At 39.2% G+C, this 18,880-nt stretch overlaps 2 protein-coding genes across 4 annotated transcripts in view; one reads left to right on the top strand and one right to left on the bottom strand.

The window, feature by feature from the left end:
• lpar2a (lysophosphatidic acid receptor 2a) overlaps positions 1–2,044 on the top strand; it is a 36,454-nt gene extending 34,410 nt beyond the window's left edge. For both annotated transcript variants that reach the window (XM_028454943.1, XM_028454944.1), the window contains exon 4: positions 1,822–2,044. In XM_028454943.1, the coding sequence (XP_028310744.1) occupies positions 1,822–1,968 (147 nt within the window). In that variant the 3' untranslated portion in view covers positions 1,969–2,044. The remainder of the gene's footprint in view (positions 1–1,821) is intronic.
• pbx4 (pre-B-cell leukemia transcription factor 4) overlaps positions 1–18,164 on the bottom strand; it is a 39,451-nt gene extending 21,287 nt beyond the window's left edge. Inside the window, exons 1-3 of one of the 2 annotated variants that reach the window (XM_028454946.1) lie at positions 17,432–18,164; positions 15,517–15,630; positions 5,772–5,845 (exon numbers count right to left, since the gene is read on the bottom strand). In XM_028454946.1, coding sequence (XP_028310747.1) covers positions 5,772–5,845; positions 15,517–15,630; positions 17,432–17,616 — 373 coding nt within the window. In that variant the 5' untranslated portion in view covers positions 17,617–18,164. The remainder of the gene's footprint in view (positions 1–5,771; positions 5,846–15,516; positions 15,631–17,431) is intronic. The other variant, XM_028454947.1, reaches the window with a different exon arrangement.
• Between the last annotated feature and the right edge of the window lie 716 nt (positions 18,165–18,880).

Raw genomic sequence — 18,880 nt, 5'->3', positions numbered from 1 at the left:
GTTATTCCAATTTTAGTTATTCTAATTTCTAACCAAACAATTTACTGCCCTAAGTGAACCATGCCATGTCAATTCAATGTAACAATGATCCTTCAGGAATATTGCCACATGGGGAAGTCAATTGGCCCACACACCATTAGGCCCACACTAAAGGGTGGGCTACTTTGCCTTCCTGACTTAAAATGGGGAGGGGTAAGTGTGAGGGGTATCTGTCAGGGCCAGGGGTCTGTGTGATATTAGCCGTCTGCCAATCTGGCTCGCGGAATGGACACCGAGTAATTACTCCTGCTCTTACTGCCTCATCAATCTCCCTGTATCACTCCTGCACCCCCTCAAGACACTCTTTTTTTTCATCCTCTTCTGCAAGGGGAACAGGGCAGAGAAAAAAACAACTGAGTGGCAGGACACAACAAACAACAAAATCATGTCAAAGGCAGTCAGAAATTCATGTGACACATGATTGTATAGGAAGAAAACAAAAGGCAAAAAAGAAGAAGAATAAATTGGTGACTGCACAAAGCGAGATGACCTATTGTTCATCATCTACCTCAGTGATAGGAACACTAAAAATGCAGGGTTTGTAGCCTAATGTAGAAAAAACGGTCTTGGCTTGCCTCATAAAATATAATTAAATACTTCCCCTAGGTACCTAACAAGTCATAAAACTATATTGCTCTGTTCCAAATTGGCCTCTTTGAAAACTAATAATAATTAAGTTGCTTTAATGAGGCATGTGATTCACTAGACTTCATGTACAGTACTCCATTGGCAGCTAACCTAAATCATGTGATGATTATATTCTTTTTTTTTATGATATGTTGATTTCCTGTTTTCAAAATGCAAAAAAACCTGCAATTTTATTTCAATTACAAACAATACAATTAAACTAAAAATTGGCTTGGTTTGGAAATGTACAATATTCTGTTAGTTGCTTCTTTACTACGAGGACCTTACAAAAGCTGCCCAAAGAAGAGAGGTTTCATCTATTTACTTTGGAGTTTTATAAAAACACTTCAATGTGTAGTTATTGGTGAATTGAAGGATGAATGATGTAAAAAAAAAAAAAAAAAAAAAAAAAAAAAAAGAGTCTTATAACCAATTTTTGAATACATTTGACAGCAAACCTCTTCTAAGAATGAAATATTTAAGAGAAGAGGTGGAGCCTGAAGCAAAGGCTAGTTATTATCAACCACTGCTCAAGCCACATTGTTCTGATCCGGGTCACATTTTGGAACTTAACCCAAGGATTCAAGTGAGTATTTATTTAAGGTAAAATCCATCTTTGATCTTGCGTTGGGATTCAAAGTACATGTGGGTGGAGTTGCACAAGCATGCACACTAAAAAGATTCACTGAATCTTTAATCAAGCAAAGCACAGATACCAGCTAGTTTGTTACCATTTCTACTTGGCCTACTTGAAGTATTAGCTCAGTTAGCCATTTATCAGACTGTAACCACGTCGAGATGAAAGTGTTTTGAACTAGTAAAACATAAGTTAGGGAAAGAGTTGGAATATAGTCTCTACACTAAAAATATATAATTCAGAAATAAATTAATTCAATTACTGTATATTGAAAAAAACAAAAATCACAAAAAATTTTCCCCCCATTTTTTTTGTTAGACTTATTCTAAAACCGATTTTGGTATAGATGTTTTTTTTTTTTCCTTTTATAACAGCAGTTTAATAGTTTTTTATAAGTATAGTTTTTTTTTCTACACAAAACACAAAGTAAAAACATATGTTCAGACACTAGATTGTGTACCTATTATGTTTAACATTCACTCATTCATTCATCATCCGACCCTCCTGTTCCTGTTCAGGGTTCCAGGGGTCTGCTGGTGCCCATCTCCAGCACCCAAATGTGCTATGCAGGGGGTACACTCTGGAAAGGACACCAGTCCATCACATCAAAGATGAACAGACAACCACTCATTTACTCCTATGGGCAATCTGGAGACTCCAATTAACTCGACATACCATATTGTCCACCATACTGATAGCAATTCTTACACTTAAAGTTGAAGAAGCTGCTAATATGGCGGAGCGGTGAATGTGTGGCTTTTTCAACAACTTGGCAGCACCATCTTGCAAAAAAACATAGCTTATGGATAATTAGTGAGATTGTAGTACTTATTCATGTTTTGAATAAAGTTTAGGGAAAGATATGATTGAGCACATTTGTCCAGGAGTGAAAGCGGCAGTAGGGAGGCAGAACTGTGTACCGACCATCATCTCTGGTGGAATGACTAAACTGGTACAGCCACCGGACATCACCGTAAACACAAGCTGTGTGTACTCAGGCACCCACAGCTTTTTAAACACAGGAAGTCATACAATAGGGCTTCAAAAAGGCAGTATTATGACAGTACAACACTGTGCCTGAGACTGATCTGGACACGAAGGACGCAGACTGAGTGAAGCCCAGAGGAGCTGAAAGTGTGGTGGAGAGAGTTTTGTGAGGCTGATTCTGTCAATGAAGTCTCAAAAGGATTTAGGACTGATATTGTGTGTTGGAGCTCAATATTTTACCAACTGATTAAATACATCTGTTTGCTTAAAAAATGGAGGGGGTAACAGATGATACAATAAGGTTTTAAATGAAAGACATCTCAGACAGTTTGTAATACTTGAAAATAAACAAAATCACCACAATAGGTTTGTTTAAGAGTGATTGCCCAATCGACTCTGAGGTTGGTAGAAAAAGAACTCGGTAAGTAGAGCTGTTGAGCAGCAGCCTGGTTACAGTAAAAAATGACGATAACAAGCTGTAAATGGACTGATATGCAGACATGTGGCAGTGAGGAGGTGAGTCCATGCGTAGATGGCAACTCAACAGCTCAAACTGATCAGAATGCAGTGAATCTCCAGTCAGCACCTGAGATAGAAGGGGAGCAGCAGTGCTACCCAATAAAAGAGGACCACTATTGGCTTAAGAAGGTGCCAATCATCATAGTGCTGACTCAATCGGAAGCAGCATAACAAGCAGGGATGTGGTTTTTGTGACGGAGCGGTCTATTCATAGAGTTTTCTAGAAATATTGTATATTTCTTTCTCTCTAGGGCAGAGATGGGCACAGTAGGGGCCACAAAAATGTCATTGTCTGATCTGAGGACCACAGCAACAACATTCATGGCAACTTTTTAAAAATGAGTAATCTGATCATTGATACAGTGAGGAAGAAAATGTTTTATCCATTTTGTAGTCATTTTGTATATTTTTTGAGTTGTGTAATTTTGATGTGATTTTTGTGCATTTTTCTATAATTCTGTATGTTTTGGAGTCATTTTGTGCATCTAGTTATGGGGCCGCACAAAATTAGACTGAGGGCCGCATGTGGGCCACGGTCCACCAGTTGCCTATGTCTGCTGTAGGATGCAAATCACCATAGCCCAATGTGAGCTGCAGACCATTGTGACCTTTCAGTGCTAAAACGGAAAGGTATGAAAATGTATTGGTCGGGGATTAAACGTAGGTATTGAGAAACGATTACAAAACAAAGCCGGAGACAAATCCACTCATGCCATGTGTAAGACACCAAATTACAAAAAAGTGAGAAATAACTTTCTCATTTCAAACTATACAAAAGAATCCTGAGAGAGAACTACAGTCGATTGTTATTTTCGTGTAAGCTGTCCCTTTAAACCAAAAGCTATTTTTACTGCAAATACCCATGAGATCTAGTGAGAACAGAGCAGAATGGAAGCAAGCAACTCGCTCCAAATTTTGATCATTTCCAGAGTTTAAGTGATTTATTGTATTTTTTTTACCTTATCTTTAATGAAATAGAAAATTATCATAATGACTTCAATTAAATGCCATCAGAGCGTTATGAGAGCACAAGAAAGAGGGAATGTTTTGTAGTGACGGTAGTCAAAGGGAGGGGGGGGGCGGGGAATACTAGCGTTTGTGCAGAACATTTCCTTTACAATGAAAACAATCTAACCAACTGCAGCACTCAAAGGAATTCACCTCCCATCCCCCATGGCCCACCTCCCCCGCCACCACCACCATTACATTACCATATCAAAGCCCTGGAGTTCAGAGCAAGTCTTCTCTTTCAAGAATGGAAGAGAGTCAGAGGGAAGAGAGGACAAGACCAAGGTAGTCGGAGCAGACCCAAAACAGAGTTTGCTTTCATCTTGTTTTTTTTGTGTGTGTGTGTGTGTGTGTGTGTGTAACGTGGACAGAAAATGTACGTAGCTCTACTAAAAGAAGAACCTGTTTAGTGTTAGAAAGCACTGCAGAAATTTTGTGTAGACAAAAAACACTACGTGATGCGTCTTCCTTGAGCAGAAAGCAGAAGTAATTTCACATTCCAAAGGCAGAGAATGGGGCCTAGAGGGGGAATGCATGGCAATCAAATGCCAACGCAGGTACACTGTCCTTCTATGGGCACCTTTTAGCTGTTGGGCAGCAAGCAGAGTACAGCAAAAGTTTTTCTTATTTATCAACAAAACCCTGCATTTATTGTCTTCCCCAATTCTCTGTAATTTTGCTCAACATAGGGTTCAAGTACTCACAGCAGTCTCTAGTAGAGTCTAAATGTGAAAATCAAAGTGAATGGTATTAGGGTAAATAAGACGACTGGTTGCCCGGGAAACGATGTACCCTGCCTCACTCACTCAAGCCTAGCCTTTAGTTTTCTCCAATCTCTAGAAAGCAATAATACATTATTGACAGAGGGCTACAACAGGCAGCAAGGCAGTATTTTAAAATTGTATCAGAACAAGAAAGGGTGGTCGTTTGGACATCCACAAAGACGAAGGAAATAGGAAAAAGCCCATTAAAACACAAGATGAGAAAGTGGCAGCAGAGGCAGGTTCCAAGATCTCCTATTCACACCACCATAACCATTAATCTGTCAACCATCTTTAGTCGTCTTCATTTGAACAACAATAACACTTCTCGCATAGCTGAAATAAAGAACGCTAAAACTGAAAGACCGAGTCTGAAACCTTGGACTTCTTGTTCTTATACCTTATAAAGGAACTGGACTAGTTACTAATCACTAAAAAGTCAGATTGAAATGCTAGTTCTTTGTAGAGTAACATTAGGACTGGAAATCTAAAGAGTTAGTCTTACTTGACGACAACATGATATGCGAACCCCAATTGGCTGAAATCTCCAAATTAGTGGAAATCTCCAAAATGGTGACCACATACAGTACAAATGGATATTACAGAATCAGAATTCTTTATTGTGACTGTGCTAAAAGAACAACAAAATTCTTACACTAATTAGTAACAAAGCTAAATTATTTAGCTTAAGATCAATTATCTAAAATACATTCTAGTGATTGCTTGTGTATCGTTTTAAGCACGTGCACTGATCAAAATCCAGGTTCAAAGCTTTCCATTTCCTATGCTGCATATAACTGCTTTTACTATTGATTTTTTTATTATGATGTAAAAATGTGTTCCTAAATCTTGCACATCTTATAATGAATAATATAATTTAATGCATTACCATAGACTGTTGCAATCATGTCTATAGAAAAAGAATGATGTATGTTTTCTTAGAGATTCCTTTGTTGTCAGAGAGTGCAAAAACAAAGCAAACTGATTCTTTTTCTTTGCCTAAAACTAAAGATTGTATCTCGAGACATATTTAAAAGCTTCCCATAGCAATCTTAATGTATTCAGTCTCAATCGTTCTTAACGATAGCTATCAAAGTAGTTCTTAAAGTAGCTTATTGCTTTGAAGCAAACAGAAGACTAGACTATTAAATCCAGACTGGAGAACTCGGTGAACGTGTGACATCCGAACTCACCCGTCTTTTCTTTGATCTCACAGAGAACGCTGAAGAGGGCTGGCTTCATTCTGTGACAGTTCAGGGCATGTTTCCTGTAAGAAAGAAAAGGGAATAAGAGAAGATGAGTGCAAGGAGGATGACAATAAACAGACTTCCATCTCAAGTCATTTCATGTCCACTCCCATAAAACAGGTAGTTGTGCTCTATGTGGTTTAAAGTATGCGATGCAAAACAATACAGAAGGACAGAGCTATGATTTGTGATGCCATTTTTAAAACCAAATGGCTTTATTAGTGTAAACACTTCTGAAGTGTGCCAAACCGTGTGTTTGTGGGGTGTGAGTACAGAGTGATATAAAACAATTTAGCAAGTTTAGAAAACGTATAAATACAGATTACTTTTAATTCACAAGTTTAGAAAAGAGAAAATCTAAATAAGTCTGATAGCTAATATTTTTATCTTAAAATCAGGCCTCTCACGATTATCAATCAAACGATATATGAAAATGAACATTTCCGACCTCGATACATATAGATACTGTATATACAGTATACAGTATGTACAGTGCATACGGAAAGTGTACAGAGCTTCGCTTTTCCCCACATTTCATCATGTTACAGCCTAATTCCAAAAGGGATTCAATTCATTTTTTCCTCAAAATTCTACACACAATACCCCATAATGACATGGAAAACATTTTTTTTTTTTTTTTAAATGTCTGCAAATTTATTAGAAATAATGAATGAAAATATAACATGTACATAAGTATTCACAGCCTTTGCTCAGTACTTTGTTGTGGCACCTTTGGCAGCAATTACGGCCTCAAGTCTTTTGGAATATGAAGCCACAAGCTTGGCACATCTATCTGTGGCCACTTTGGCCCATTCCTCTTTACAGAACCTCTCGAGCTCCATCAGGTTGGATGGGGAGCGTCGATGCATAGCCATTTTCCGATCCCTCCAGAGATGTTCAATGGGATTCAAGCCTGGGCTGTGGCTGGGCCACTCTAGGACATTCACAGAGTTGTCATGAAGCCACTCCTTCGATATCTTGGCTGTGTGCTTAGGGTCGTTGTCCTGTTGAAAGATAAACCGTCGCCCCAGTCTGAGGTCAAGAGCGCTCTGGACCAGGTTTTCTTCCAGGATGTTTCTATACATTACTGCATTCATTTTTCCCTCAATCTTAAGTAGTCTACCAGTTCCTGCTGCTGAAAAATATCCCCACAGCATGATGCTGCCACCACCATGCTTCACTGTAAGGATGGTATTGGCCAGGTGATGAGCAGTGCCTGGTGACCTCCAAACATAACGCTTGGCATTCATGCCAAAGAGTTCAATCTTTGTCTCATCAGACCAGAGAATTTTGTTTCTCATGGTCTCAGAATCTTTCAGGTGCCTTTTGGCAAACTCCAGGCGGGCTGCCATGTGCCTTTTACTAACGAGTGGCTTCTGTCTGGCCACTCTACCAAACAAGCCTGATTGGTGGAGTGCTGCAGCGATGGTCATCCTGCTGGAAGGTTCTCCTCTCTCCACAGAGGAACCCTGGAGCTCTGTCAGAGTGACCATCGGGTTGTTAGTCACCTCCCTCACTAAAGCCCTTCCTCCCCGATCACTCAGTTTAGAGGGACGGCCAGCTCTAGAAAGAGTCCTGGTGGTTTCAAACTTCTTCCATTTACGGATGATTGAGGCCACTGTGCTCATTGGGACCTTTAAAGCAGCAGAATTTTTTCTGTACCCTTCCCCAGACCTGTGCCTTGAGACAATCCTGTCTCGGAGGTCTACAGACAATTCCTTCGACTTCATGCTTGCTTTGTGGTCTGACATACACTGTTAACTGTGGGACCTTATATAGACAGGTGTGTGCCTTTCCAAATCATGTCCAATCAACTTTACAACAGGTGGACTCCAATTAGGCTGTAGAAACATCTCAAGGATGATCAGTGGAAACAGAATGCACCTCAGCTCAATTTTGAGCTTGATCTCAAAGGCTGTGAATACTTATGTACAAGTAATTTCTCCGTTTTTTATTTTTAATAAATTTGCCAAAAATCTCAAACGTTTTTAAGTTGTCATTATGGGGTATTATGTGTTGAATTTTGAGGAAAAAGATGAATTTAATCCCTTTTGGAATAAGGCTGTAACATGATGAAATGTGGGAAAAACAAAGCGCTGTGAATACTTTCCGTATGCACTGTATATACACGTCATTGTTCCAGGCTTACTTAAAATCTGCATTTATTATTATCAGTTCACTTTCAATGCATCCTAGTTAAGCTTGATATATTGTTCTGGAGAAAATCGCCACTGTAGATGCACGTAGCGCTCTATGTAGGTGTAGACCCCCTCCCTGTAACTTGACATGCTCCTCCCAAAAATCCTGACTACACATCGAGGCAATGTGGAACACAAGGGCTGTGATTGGTCCGCTCCAAACCTCAGCCCCGGCCACCACCATGTTTAAATTTTAAATTTTAAAGAGAATATAGACAAAGTAAAAGTGACAGAGTTCTTTTATTTTCCTTTAATGGCTGTAGCACGCGAAGCACTGCCAAACGGAGTCAATCACAAACAAAAGGTGTTTGTTTACTGTTATTATCGCTACTCTGCCTCATCCCTGTACCTACAGTGTGTTTGTGTGTGTGTTTCATTAACAGTAATAAACAATGACACTGACATGCTGCGGAGGCTGCCAGAGGAGCAGACATGACGTTATGTTTAAAGCGACCTTTACAGCGCTATCCCGCTCCCAACTTGCCGCTTCCCGGGGGCCGTGGGCCAGTGTACCTCGCTGGTAGCAGTCGACAGTGCGCTCTATACACTTTTATACTTTGTTTACAAGTTGCCTATGTTTATATTAAGAAATAAAGTGCATGTTTTGAAATCAATGTTTTAATGTTTGTGTCCAACAAAACATACATGTTAGGTACAGTAGGTAAGTAATAATCCAGAAACAAACTACATTTTAAGATGCTTAAAAACATAAAACATTGTTTTCTGTGACTGGAAGATAAACAAGGGCTTTTTGCTAATTTGCAACAACAATACAGCCACAACCCCCCAACGGCATGGCGGCCATTCGCAGAGCGAGGCGTTCCATCTAAGTACAGCGGACCAACCTAGGTCCTGATGCTGAACCATATATCAGGCTTTAGGTGTATGACCGACCAACCATACCAAAGAGCGGATTATCTATTTTAAATGTAGGTGGAAATGGTTATTAAATAAGACAAACAGCCAGGTAGTAAACTTAAACTGCCTGCCAAAACCCAGAGGTTGTAGAAGAATACTTGGTTATTATACACAATGACATTACTAAGCACAGCAACAAGAAATAAGGTGGTTATGTTGCTTTGAAAGATCTCTTGGGAATACAAATTCAAAGCAGAGTTGTGTCTCTAGATAAGCTCTTTAGTTATTTTCTTCAACTGAGCACAAGGGAAAGAAACATCAAAGATTGTAGCAGTAGATAATAAGAAGGTTCTTCCCTTTATAAATCTTAGATTTGAAATCCTAGTGAGTTCATTTTGACTTCACTCACATCCAAAAAGAGAATTAGGGCCACCATTTTCCATGATCTGGAAAATGGATGGAAATCATGGAATTCACTTCCTGGAACAGAAACATTCTATTTTTTTTTTTAAATTAATTTAAACAAAATCAAGTGGAAATAGCCATCGCACAGAATTTACCTTCATGCGCATGTTTTGGAACAATGACATTTAATTCCATGATATATCCCTGTAAAATGTGTCGCTGAATGTCTATGACAAGCAAGTGGAACAACCAGACTGACATGTTAAATCTCCTGCCAAGTCTCAGTAATCTTTAGTGATTTCAACACACATCTAAGCATAGAAATAAAAATAAACAACCGTTCGCTCAATTAACCATATTAAGCATGCTTGGCACAAATTCTTTGATGTTTTATGGCCAGTAATGACAAATCATTAAGGAAAGCATATAAAATGGAATAGGATTAACGTAAACTGAAAAGACACAAAGGGTATACTATACTTCTAAATTCTAGAGAATAAAGGAGAGTTTCAGAGAAATGTAAAACACTGAAAAAGGCCAACTAACTCAACTATACACAACATAAAACACACATATTCCAATGTTAGCAATAGCCCACATGCAACATTTCATAGACCTATGATCGTGCTCACCTATGTCCCGATAAGAAAGGAAAATACACTCTATGAGAGTTCAGAAAATGTGACAAAATTACTAAAAAAAAAAAAAAAAAAAAAAAAGAAAATGACACCCAAGTGCCATATATGCTAGAGAAAACAAAGTATCTATTCTGAAAAGCAAAAGAATAGAATAGTCTTTTATTGTCACGGTACTTGGTGGTACAGTGAAATTTGAGACTGACCACAAAAACCTCAGTTTTGACTAGAAAAAGAAGTACAAATATTTTTCTACAGCCTACATCTCATTTTATGTTTTAATTGAGTGAGATCATAGCAAAAAAAAAAAACTTGCACATTTACTGGATTGCACCATTAATAACAGTTGAAACTCAGGCGTTACATTAAAAAAACTTTTACACAACAGTAGGATGTACATATTTTAGAAGAGGACACTTGGTCCAACTCAACATTAATTTAAATATGCCTCATTTAATCAAATAAGAGAAATTGCACATTATGCAGTATATATGCTTATTCTAAATGAATTATGCTGAATTTGGAAAATAATCACCTGATTGGTATTTGCACACATACTGTCATTCAACCAACGACCAGACTAAAATGTCTTATTAAAACATAAGACATTTTAGTCTGGTCGTTGGTCTATCATGAAAACAAATCAACTTTCCATTACACTTTTATTAACAAATATCTATTTTCAAGAAACAAAAAAAAGGTTGCTAAAAAACACATTCCGTCATTGACAAAATAAACTTTGCATGTACTATACCAGTTTTAGTTGCTGGATTTAAATTCAGAGCCAAATGAAATTGTAGTTTAAAACAATAACACTGGACTTACTGACCAGCTGACAAATTTATGGTTCAAACTTTTAAACTTTACAGGGTGTCAAAAGCATGGTGGGATTTACAATAATTTGTGTACCATGAATTGCATTGTTGAGGCTCCTTAAAAGTTTGGGGTTGCATTTAATCAAGTTTGACATTAAGATGAATTATTACCAAAAACAAAATTCTAATATAGAGAGATACAGCCAGATACTAATCCATCACATCTTCCCATCAGGGGGGCATTTAATTGGCTCCAAATGACGACCCAGGACGACCCAAACATACAACAAATTAGATCATTACGAAGAAGAACTATAAGTTACAAATGTGAAGCTTGGTCCCAAGTGAGCTTGGTTCTCAATATCATAGGATTTTCTTATGTGGGATTGGATGAGGTAACATCAAAATTTAAGAAAGCCCAAATCCAAGGATATTGTTTGCAACAAGAAGCCAGCTGAGTTAGGGCTAGGCGGTATTTTTCAAAATTCTAAACCGTTTCGCGGTATATGACGGTATATTTTTTTTTCATCCATAATCAGATGTTCACAGCATTTTCTACTGGTTGAGAGATGAATTACTGCAGTAGATTGACTTAGGATGGTCTATATTACTGTCATGATGAGTGAATATTGTAGAATAATTCCACACTAGTAGTAATACAAGTTTGCAACAGCAGCCCAATGGCTCTTTGCCGCGCTAACTTAGCTTTAGCATTAGCTTGATTTCTAGCTTTAAATACTGCATACTCAGTAGTGTGGTGGTTTCTTATGGTGAGTAAGGTAGCATTTTGTTTGCAGCTCCACCAGGACTTATTTCCGTGTGATAGGAATTACAAATTGCGATCCTTTGCCCTCAAGTATTACTGCCGACATGCTAAGCTAACCGTGCCTCTGTGTCCGTGAGTGTTGTTTTCCTGTAGCAGAGGCATGCGCACGCTGGCACATGCAGCTTCAGAGCTTTCAATTGTGTCTTTCTTATCCATTTACACGTATGATTTACACCGCAACTAACACCAGAGTGAAACTGTTTACCTTCCTATTTAGAAGTGCAACGTTGAAAAGCGTCCGGTCTGAAACGCAGCGCAGCGTTATATTAAAAATGTATATTATAACGAAAATATATACCAGTACTTGGTATGAACTGGTAAACTGTCCAGCTCTAAGCTGAGTGTTCATAAAATTGGATGTTATGTTGTTTTCATTAAAGAAGTGACAAGTCCTTAGTCCATCCCCCACTGCACACCTCCAGCCAACTTCCACTTGTATCCAATCTTTCTTTATCCAAGAGAAAAATGTAAACAAACTCTTTAGAGACAGAAGCCTGCCAAAGCAGCTGGACCTGACTATTTCTCCATCTACCTCGAAGCACTGAGCCAATCAGCTGTCTCCAGTTTTTACAGACATCTACGCACCACTGGAGGCATTGACGCATGCCAGCCTTTCTGCAAGACTTCCACCATCAGCCCTGTCCCTAAAAAGCCAAGGCCCAGTGGACTAAATGACTACAGGCCAGTTAGTGATAGTCTATTGAGCACCTTCTCATCTGAAATCCATCACCAACACATTTTTGGAGCCCCTGCTGTTTGCCTACAGACCCAGCAGATGATGCAGTCTGGACTCCACGGGAACCAAAATAAGAGTCTCGTTTGTGGACTTTAGCTCTGCAGGTGGATCACTGACTTCCTGTCAGACAGCAGACAGCAAGTGAGGCTCTGCAACTACTTCTCCAACACCTAGACAACAGCACAACCCCCCCCCCCCTTCTATTCTTCCTGTACACTTACAGCTGCACATCCAGTCACCAGTCCATCAAACTTTTGAAATTCTGCAGACAACATGACTCTCATTGGAATCCTTTCTGTCAGAGACCAGTCCTACTCCAGGTGGGAGATGGAGCATCTGGCAACCTGGTGCAGCCTGTAGCTCAACACCCTAAAGACTGTGGAGATGGTTCTGGACTTTAGGAAAACCACTCTCCTACTCATCCCCAGTCCCCTGCAGGACCTCCCAGTATAGACTGGAGTCTCTACGTGTCCTGGGCCTCATGTCCTAGGACCTAAGTTGGAAAAGAGTGCCAACAGAGGATATTCTTCCTGAGACAGCTAAAGTAGTCCAATCTCCCAAAGACAATGAGGGTACTCAGCACCCACAGCTTGGGACAAATGCAGCCTGCAGCAAGTTATCCACTCTGCAAAAAAGGTGATCAGCTGCAATCTGCCACCTCTGCAGGACTGTACGCCTCCAGGACACTAAGGCAGGCAGGTGAGATCGCAGCTGAGACTTCCCACCCTGGACATGCACTGATGGAGCCTCTCCCCTCTGGCAAGAAGCTTCGAACCATCAGGACAAAAACCTAGTGCCACAAAAACAGCTTTTTTCCCTTCTGCAGTGTGCATCAGGCAAGAGTCCCCCACAGTTCCACCACAAACTCACTCCTCCCCATCACTGTCTTTTCACTGTAAATATAATCATTTATACTGCCAAACATTTTGACATTTGTTTCACTCATGCCACCAAAACAGTACATGCAAACATGCACAGCAATAAAAACGTTTGATTTCTATATTAGAAATGTATGTTTCTAATATAGATAGATATATGATAACATAGAAAGTACTTTCTCTCACTGGTTCAGTTGTGTGAGCACATTTTAACAGACAGACTGACTTAGAATTTAACTTTAATAGAATTAGAGCCTTCAGATTTTCCGTGATCGAAGAAAACTGGCAGAAAATATTCACTCTCTGAAAGTGACTTTTTTTTTTAAACAAAATCAAGTGCAAATTGCAATTTGACACTAAATACACCCTCACAAACATGTTTTCACAAAATATCATATTTATATGCAATTTGTCTTCGTAAACAAGTTTTCAGAGGGACGGAAATGTTAATTCCTAAATCTTACTCAAAATCTGACGCAATATAACAGACTTCACCTTCTGAAGTGGGAATAGCATTATGAAATGGACTAAACCCTTTCCACAATATTTTGTGCTGTAAAACAGGTAGCCCAGCTTTAGCATGTCACAAACGGCTGGATATCAAATCTTGTGCAATATCTCGTGTGCTCGTATTGGCAAATTTCTGCTACGTAAAAATATGAAATGAACCACAATAGTTACCTCTATTCACTGCATCAATTTCAGGAAGTTTAATAGCCTGTAATAACATCTAATTAGGGAATGCTGAAAATGTTGAAAAAGAAAATCTGGCAAGTGAAGATTATAGTGTAACAAGCCATCATTACCAATAACTTGCCCGACATGTCAATTTAAATTAAAATTTACTGATTTATATCTTAGCTGAAGCTGAGCCACTGGGCCCGGTTCAATCGAACTACGGTCTGTTTACAGACCTGTGAGAATGGGTTTTTGGACAGATGAGGCCGTGGCTGATGTAAGGATCTAATGTGTGCCTGGTGTGCCACGAACAACTTTGAAACTGGTTCATTTCTCTGAGGACCTAAGGAAGGGTCCGAGTCAAGAGCGCAGCGAGGCAAACTTCTATATAATTTCACTTTTATACAAGACATTTCTGTAGGTAGACGGAGAGGGGCTGGTGGACGCAGGAGGGGGTGCATGCTCCTCAGTCCTCACCTCTGTAATGAACCTACAATTGATTTAATTTTGCATGGACTTGGGGGTTTTAGGGCATGCACAGCTTCATACAAAATGGTCCACAGACCAGTATCAACCCAAGGCCCGGGGGTGGGGAACCCTAGAACTAAAGTACTTTGTGTCGTTTGACTTTGATCAATAAATTCAGTGATATTTTGTCTGCAGAATCATTTATATGAATAAAACAGACAACCCAAATAGAGGGAGGAAGATACAGAAAGAAAAAACAGTTCTTCGTTCATCATGATAATATAATCACCTTTTTTGTTTTGTATGGAGAGTTTTTAGAACAGATTCTTTTTTAGGATGGACTTGGGTTTTTACTTTGAAATTTGGGAAAAATATATGAGTTTTTATTAGTTTTAGAAGAGGACATTTGTTGGTGTATCGACTAGAAAAATCCTCGTCAGCTCTAGGTTGCCCTCTCATCACAAGCCAATAATACATGTTCTTTCCACCAAAAGCCAAAATGTAAGGGAAGCACTAATAAATGGATTACATTATTTGATTTCTAATGATCCATGGACCATTCCTAGTCATTGTATAATATTTTTCACACATGGTCCATGTAGACACAGAAACTTTGATCAAATCCTTTTTCTTTATATTTAGAAAAACTAATAAATGGATTACATTCTCAATTTCTGCAGGCTCACTGTAGAGCTGAAGTGAGTATGTCGACAACTCTGAACTGATTAAAACAAAAATATTTATATACCTTTTTTTACCATCAAAAACTACCAAATGCATCTTCTTTGTTAGCTTCCAAGGCAAAATGATTAAACAGCAACTGTACACATGCTAAACACTCACTAATAATTCAACGCTTAACCATTTCCATCAGTGATTTTTAGCTCACTTTAATAAAAAAAATTAAAAAAACTTAACTTGCAAATGTACCACCATGTAAAAATAATGTATTTTTTAACATTAGCACAACCTTTTTGAACAGATGATTACAACTTGGGTGCACTTTGCTTCAAAGGCATTTCATTATATGTCATTCTGTAATAATGTATGACAGTATAGAGTCTTGCACTAAAGTGATCAATGTATCATCAACTCTGTCATTACTGAATTAAGTTTTGGTGCAGAGGGTTGCCATCGGCATAAAGGGGATGAGCAGGAGGGAGAGAAGGGGGTGCTCATGCGGTCTGTACTGACCTGTGTTGGAAGTTGAGTGGCAGGCCACCCCCTGCCATGCCCCCCCCTGCTCTCCCTCCCTCTGTGGGCTCGTCTGATCCACCCCAATGCGCCGGCGATTCCTCTGGCCAGCATCTGAACATATGGCGACAGGGTGAGAGGATGAGGGCGGATGGTGCGCAGAAAATGTACTCTGCTACACTGAGTTTTTGCGCTGACCTGACCACTCCACATCCCAACACACTGCCACACTGCATGACATTTGAGTCACGCTTACATGAAAGTCTAATATCCTAATCTGTTGCGCATCTCTGAGAGATGGGACAATGTGTGAATGATGAAGTGCCTTCATGATTAAATTGTGCCCTTTAATGTAATGCCAACATTCTTGGGAAATGTTAACAAATGTGCACACAGATGAACTACACCAAAAGCATGAGGTTTATATTAAGTATTTCAGTCATTATATGAATTTTGATCGTTAGCACAAAATTGACACAAATTTGGCACACCCACAGTGTTAAATTCAACTATTTTTTCCGAAACACTGCTGACATCTGAATAGGCGTAATACACAATTTCATTAGTTGATGTAATAAACATTATCCTATTTGAATACTTGGAGCTGATTGACAGCTGTTACAGAAATTATTTAGAAAACGACTTTGAAAAAACAAAATATCATACAGTGTGATGCAGTCTAAACTTTCAAGGGATGAAATGTAAAATCCCAATGTTCATAGGCAGCCAGTATAGCATCATCCCTCCCCCTCACCACCACATTAATAGAAACTCGATTTGCGGACAGCTGCACTCGCGTACACATTATAGAAGAATTGATTGCACCCAGCACACAATGAAAAGGATGAACACCAGGGAGGGAGGGAGTGAAAAAAGAGTGAATTAATTAAGAGAACCAGGTGGTCAAATGTTGGGTGGAAAATCACTAGCTAATGACACATCACACTGAGACCACAGTCTTGCAGTGGACGGTTGTCTATTGTTGAAATACTGACGCTTCATTTGAAACTGACCCTGGGCCCTTTGAGCCACATGGTAAACGAGCTCTGCTCAGTCATGGCTACAGATGATTGGCAAAAAAAAAAAAAAAAACCTCTAGGACAAACATTATGTGCCGAGTCATGCAAATGACTAATACCTGTCATCAGAGACGGGACCTAGCTGATATGTCAAATCCGTTTAACCTAACGTGTTATATCTAGTTATTGCTAACTACAAATGAAGTTAGATTGACTAATTAAATGCAGTTTTTTCCAAAACACTAATATACAGTTTTAGAAAAACTCCTGAGTGCTATCTATTGTATTAAATTAAAGCTTTAACCGCAGTGTAGAACTTACTTCAACAGTTGGGACAACTTGCAAACATACAATGTTTTATTGTTTATAGTCGTGATTAGCTTTGTTTAATACTGTATCTTATTGCTCTTTAATTAATCACTTATTTACATCAATTTACCCAAAGATCATATAGCAACGATTTCTATGGCATCAGTGATTTTAAGCAATTTACACAACTATTGATGTCAAGCACAGATTTATATTTTCTTATAGATACTTTGTTAATGTTTAGATTACCATATATGCATTCATATGGTTTATTCAACCATTCAGTGTGACAGAAAAAAAAAAGAAAAAAAAAAAAGTAAAAAGAAACAATACCAGTTAACAAAGACCTTTCCAGTAAACTACGGCTTAGTACTGTGGGTCTACAAAGCTCGTCAAAAGCTAAATAAGCCGTAATGGTAATAGTTTCGTTTTTTTTTTTTTGCTTGCACTACATTGTAAAATAAGCTCCATACATTGATGAAATCAACTATTGTTTCAGTGTTTCAAACAAACGCACAGAAACTTAACACATACAGCGCACTTTAGCTTAGCCATCATATCTGAAAATGGCTTTTCGTCCGTCTTACCTGGCCTGTGCCTCGTCCAGGCTCTCGTCGGTGATGGCCATTATTTGCTGTAGGATATCCCCGATGTCTTGTTGAGGTTGACCGAGGGACTGTTGTTTTCTGACCGAGTCCGGGTCGCCGACATCCGCTTGTGCTAGTCCACCGAGTCCAGTGAGACCTGTCATCATTCTGGTCTGGTCATCCATACTTTAAAAAGAAAACTCGCCAATTTTCTTCAGTCAAAGAATACACACAAATAGCTAGCCTGTTAGCTAGCCAGCCAAGTATCTGCTACGATAAATCATACAACAGCTCTTAAATGAATCCTAGAGCCACCGTCACTAAACAACCGAGAGCTGTTTTTGTAAAAACAGACCGCACAGATATGCTTTACATTCGATCGTGTTTTTGCCTCTCGCCAAAAAAAGCCACGGCTAACGTTAGCTAGCCACCGAGTGAAAGCAGCTAGGTTAGCAGCTGCAGCCCAGCGGAGAAGCACGGACTCACATGTAGAGACGGGCTGAGCTCACCAACAGCGCGGCGCGCATTTTCATCGAAAATGTACTCGGAAAAAAAACATACGCGGACACCAACTTCTTCAGCCTAACCCCCCCGTCAGCCAGAGAGCTATTTGAGCCGTGTTTAGAACGGTTTTTGACGGTGTGGGTCCAGCCTACCAAAACACACCACGGTTTGCCATTGTTGTTGATGTCGCGCGAGTACGTGAGATGTTCAGGTCTGCGCGAGCGGCGTGCGTGGCGATGACCGTTAAACTCAGAGCGCGAGCTGGTGGGCGGAATAATGAGCATCATCGTTGAGAAGGTTTTTTAACTCTGGATCCATTGAAAACCTGTTAGGGGGGGTTTCAAGCAAAGCTGCTACAACGTTTCCGTCTAATTGCCCTTTTTTAACCGTGCATTTGTGCTGAAATCTAAGTAGTTTTCATTTCTAGTGTTTCACTTTGGGTCCGAGGGGTCACCAACACGGTGCCCGCGGGCACTCGGTAGCCCGCATGGACTATGTGAGGGGCCCCCAGGAGCACGAGTCACAATGAGCTCCATTTAAAATTTGATTCACTTTCCAGGATTCAAACTCACAAATATAAATACATAAGACAGATGTAGTTAGTAATAAGTAAAATGAAATACTGCTGCACCTGATAAAGTTTTAGAATTACATTACCATCTTTAAATGTTCATTTTCACTCAAACATTGTGACCAATGTTTTTAGGTGCAGCAGATTTGTTGTATGGTCAGTGGTATGTTTAATAATATGATATATATAATATAAAAAAACGTAAGGTGAATTTTTGTAAAATATGACGTTACCTTTTGCAAACGTTACAAGTTATACAATCAGTTGTTTTTTTAAGAAGCTAGTAAATAGGAAGATGATAATTTTATATGAAATGTAATTAAAAATAAAACAAATAAAATAGGAGGAATACAGTGTTGCATGTTGAAATTAAA

This window comes from Gouania willdenowi, chromosome 8 (assembly GCF_900634775.1).
Source record: "Gouania willdenowi chromosome 8, fGouWil2.1, whole genome shotgun sequence".
Classification (NCBI taxonomy): Eukaryota; Metazoa; Chordata; class Actinopteri; order Blenniiformes; family Gobiesocidae; genus Gouania; species Gouania willdenowi.
This window is presented reverse-complemented; position numbering and strand designations above follow the sequence as displayed.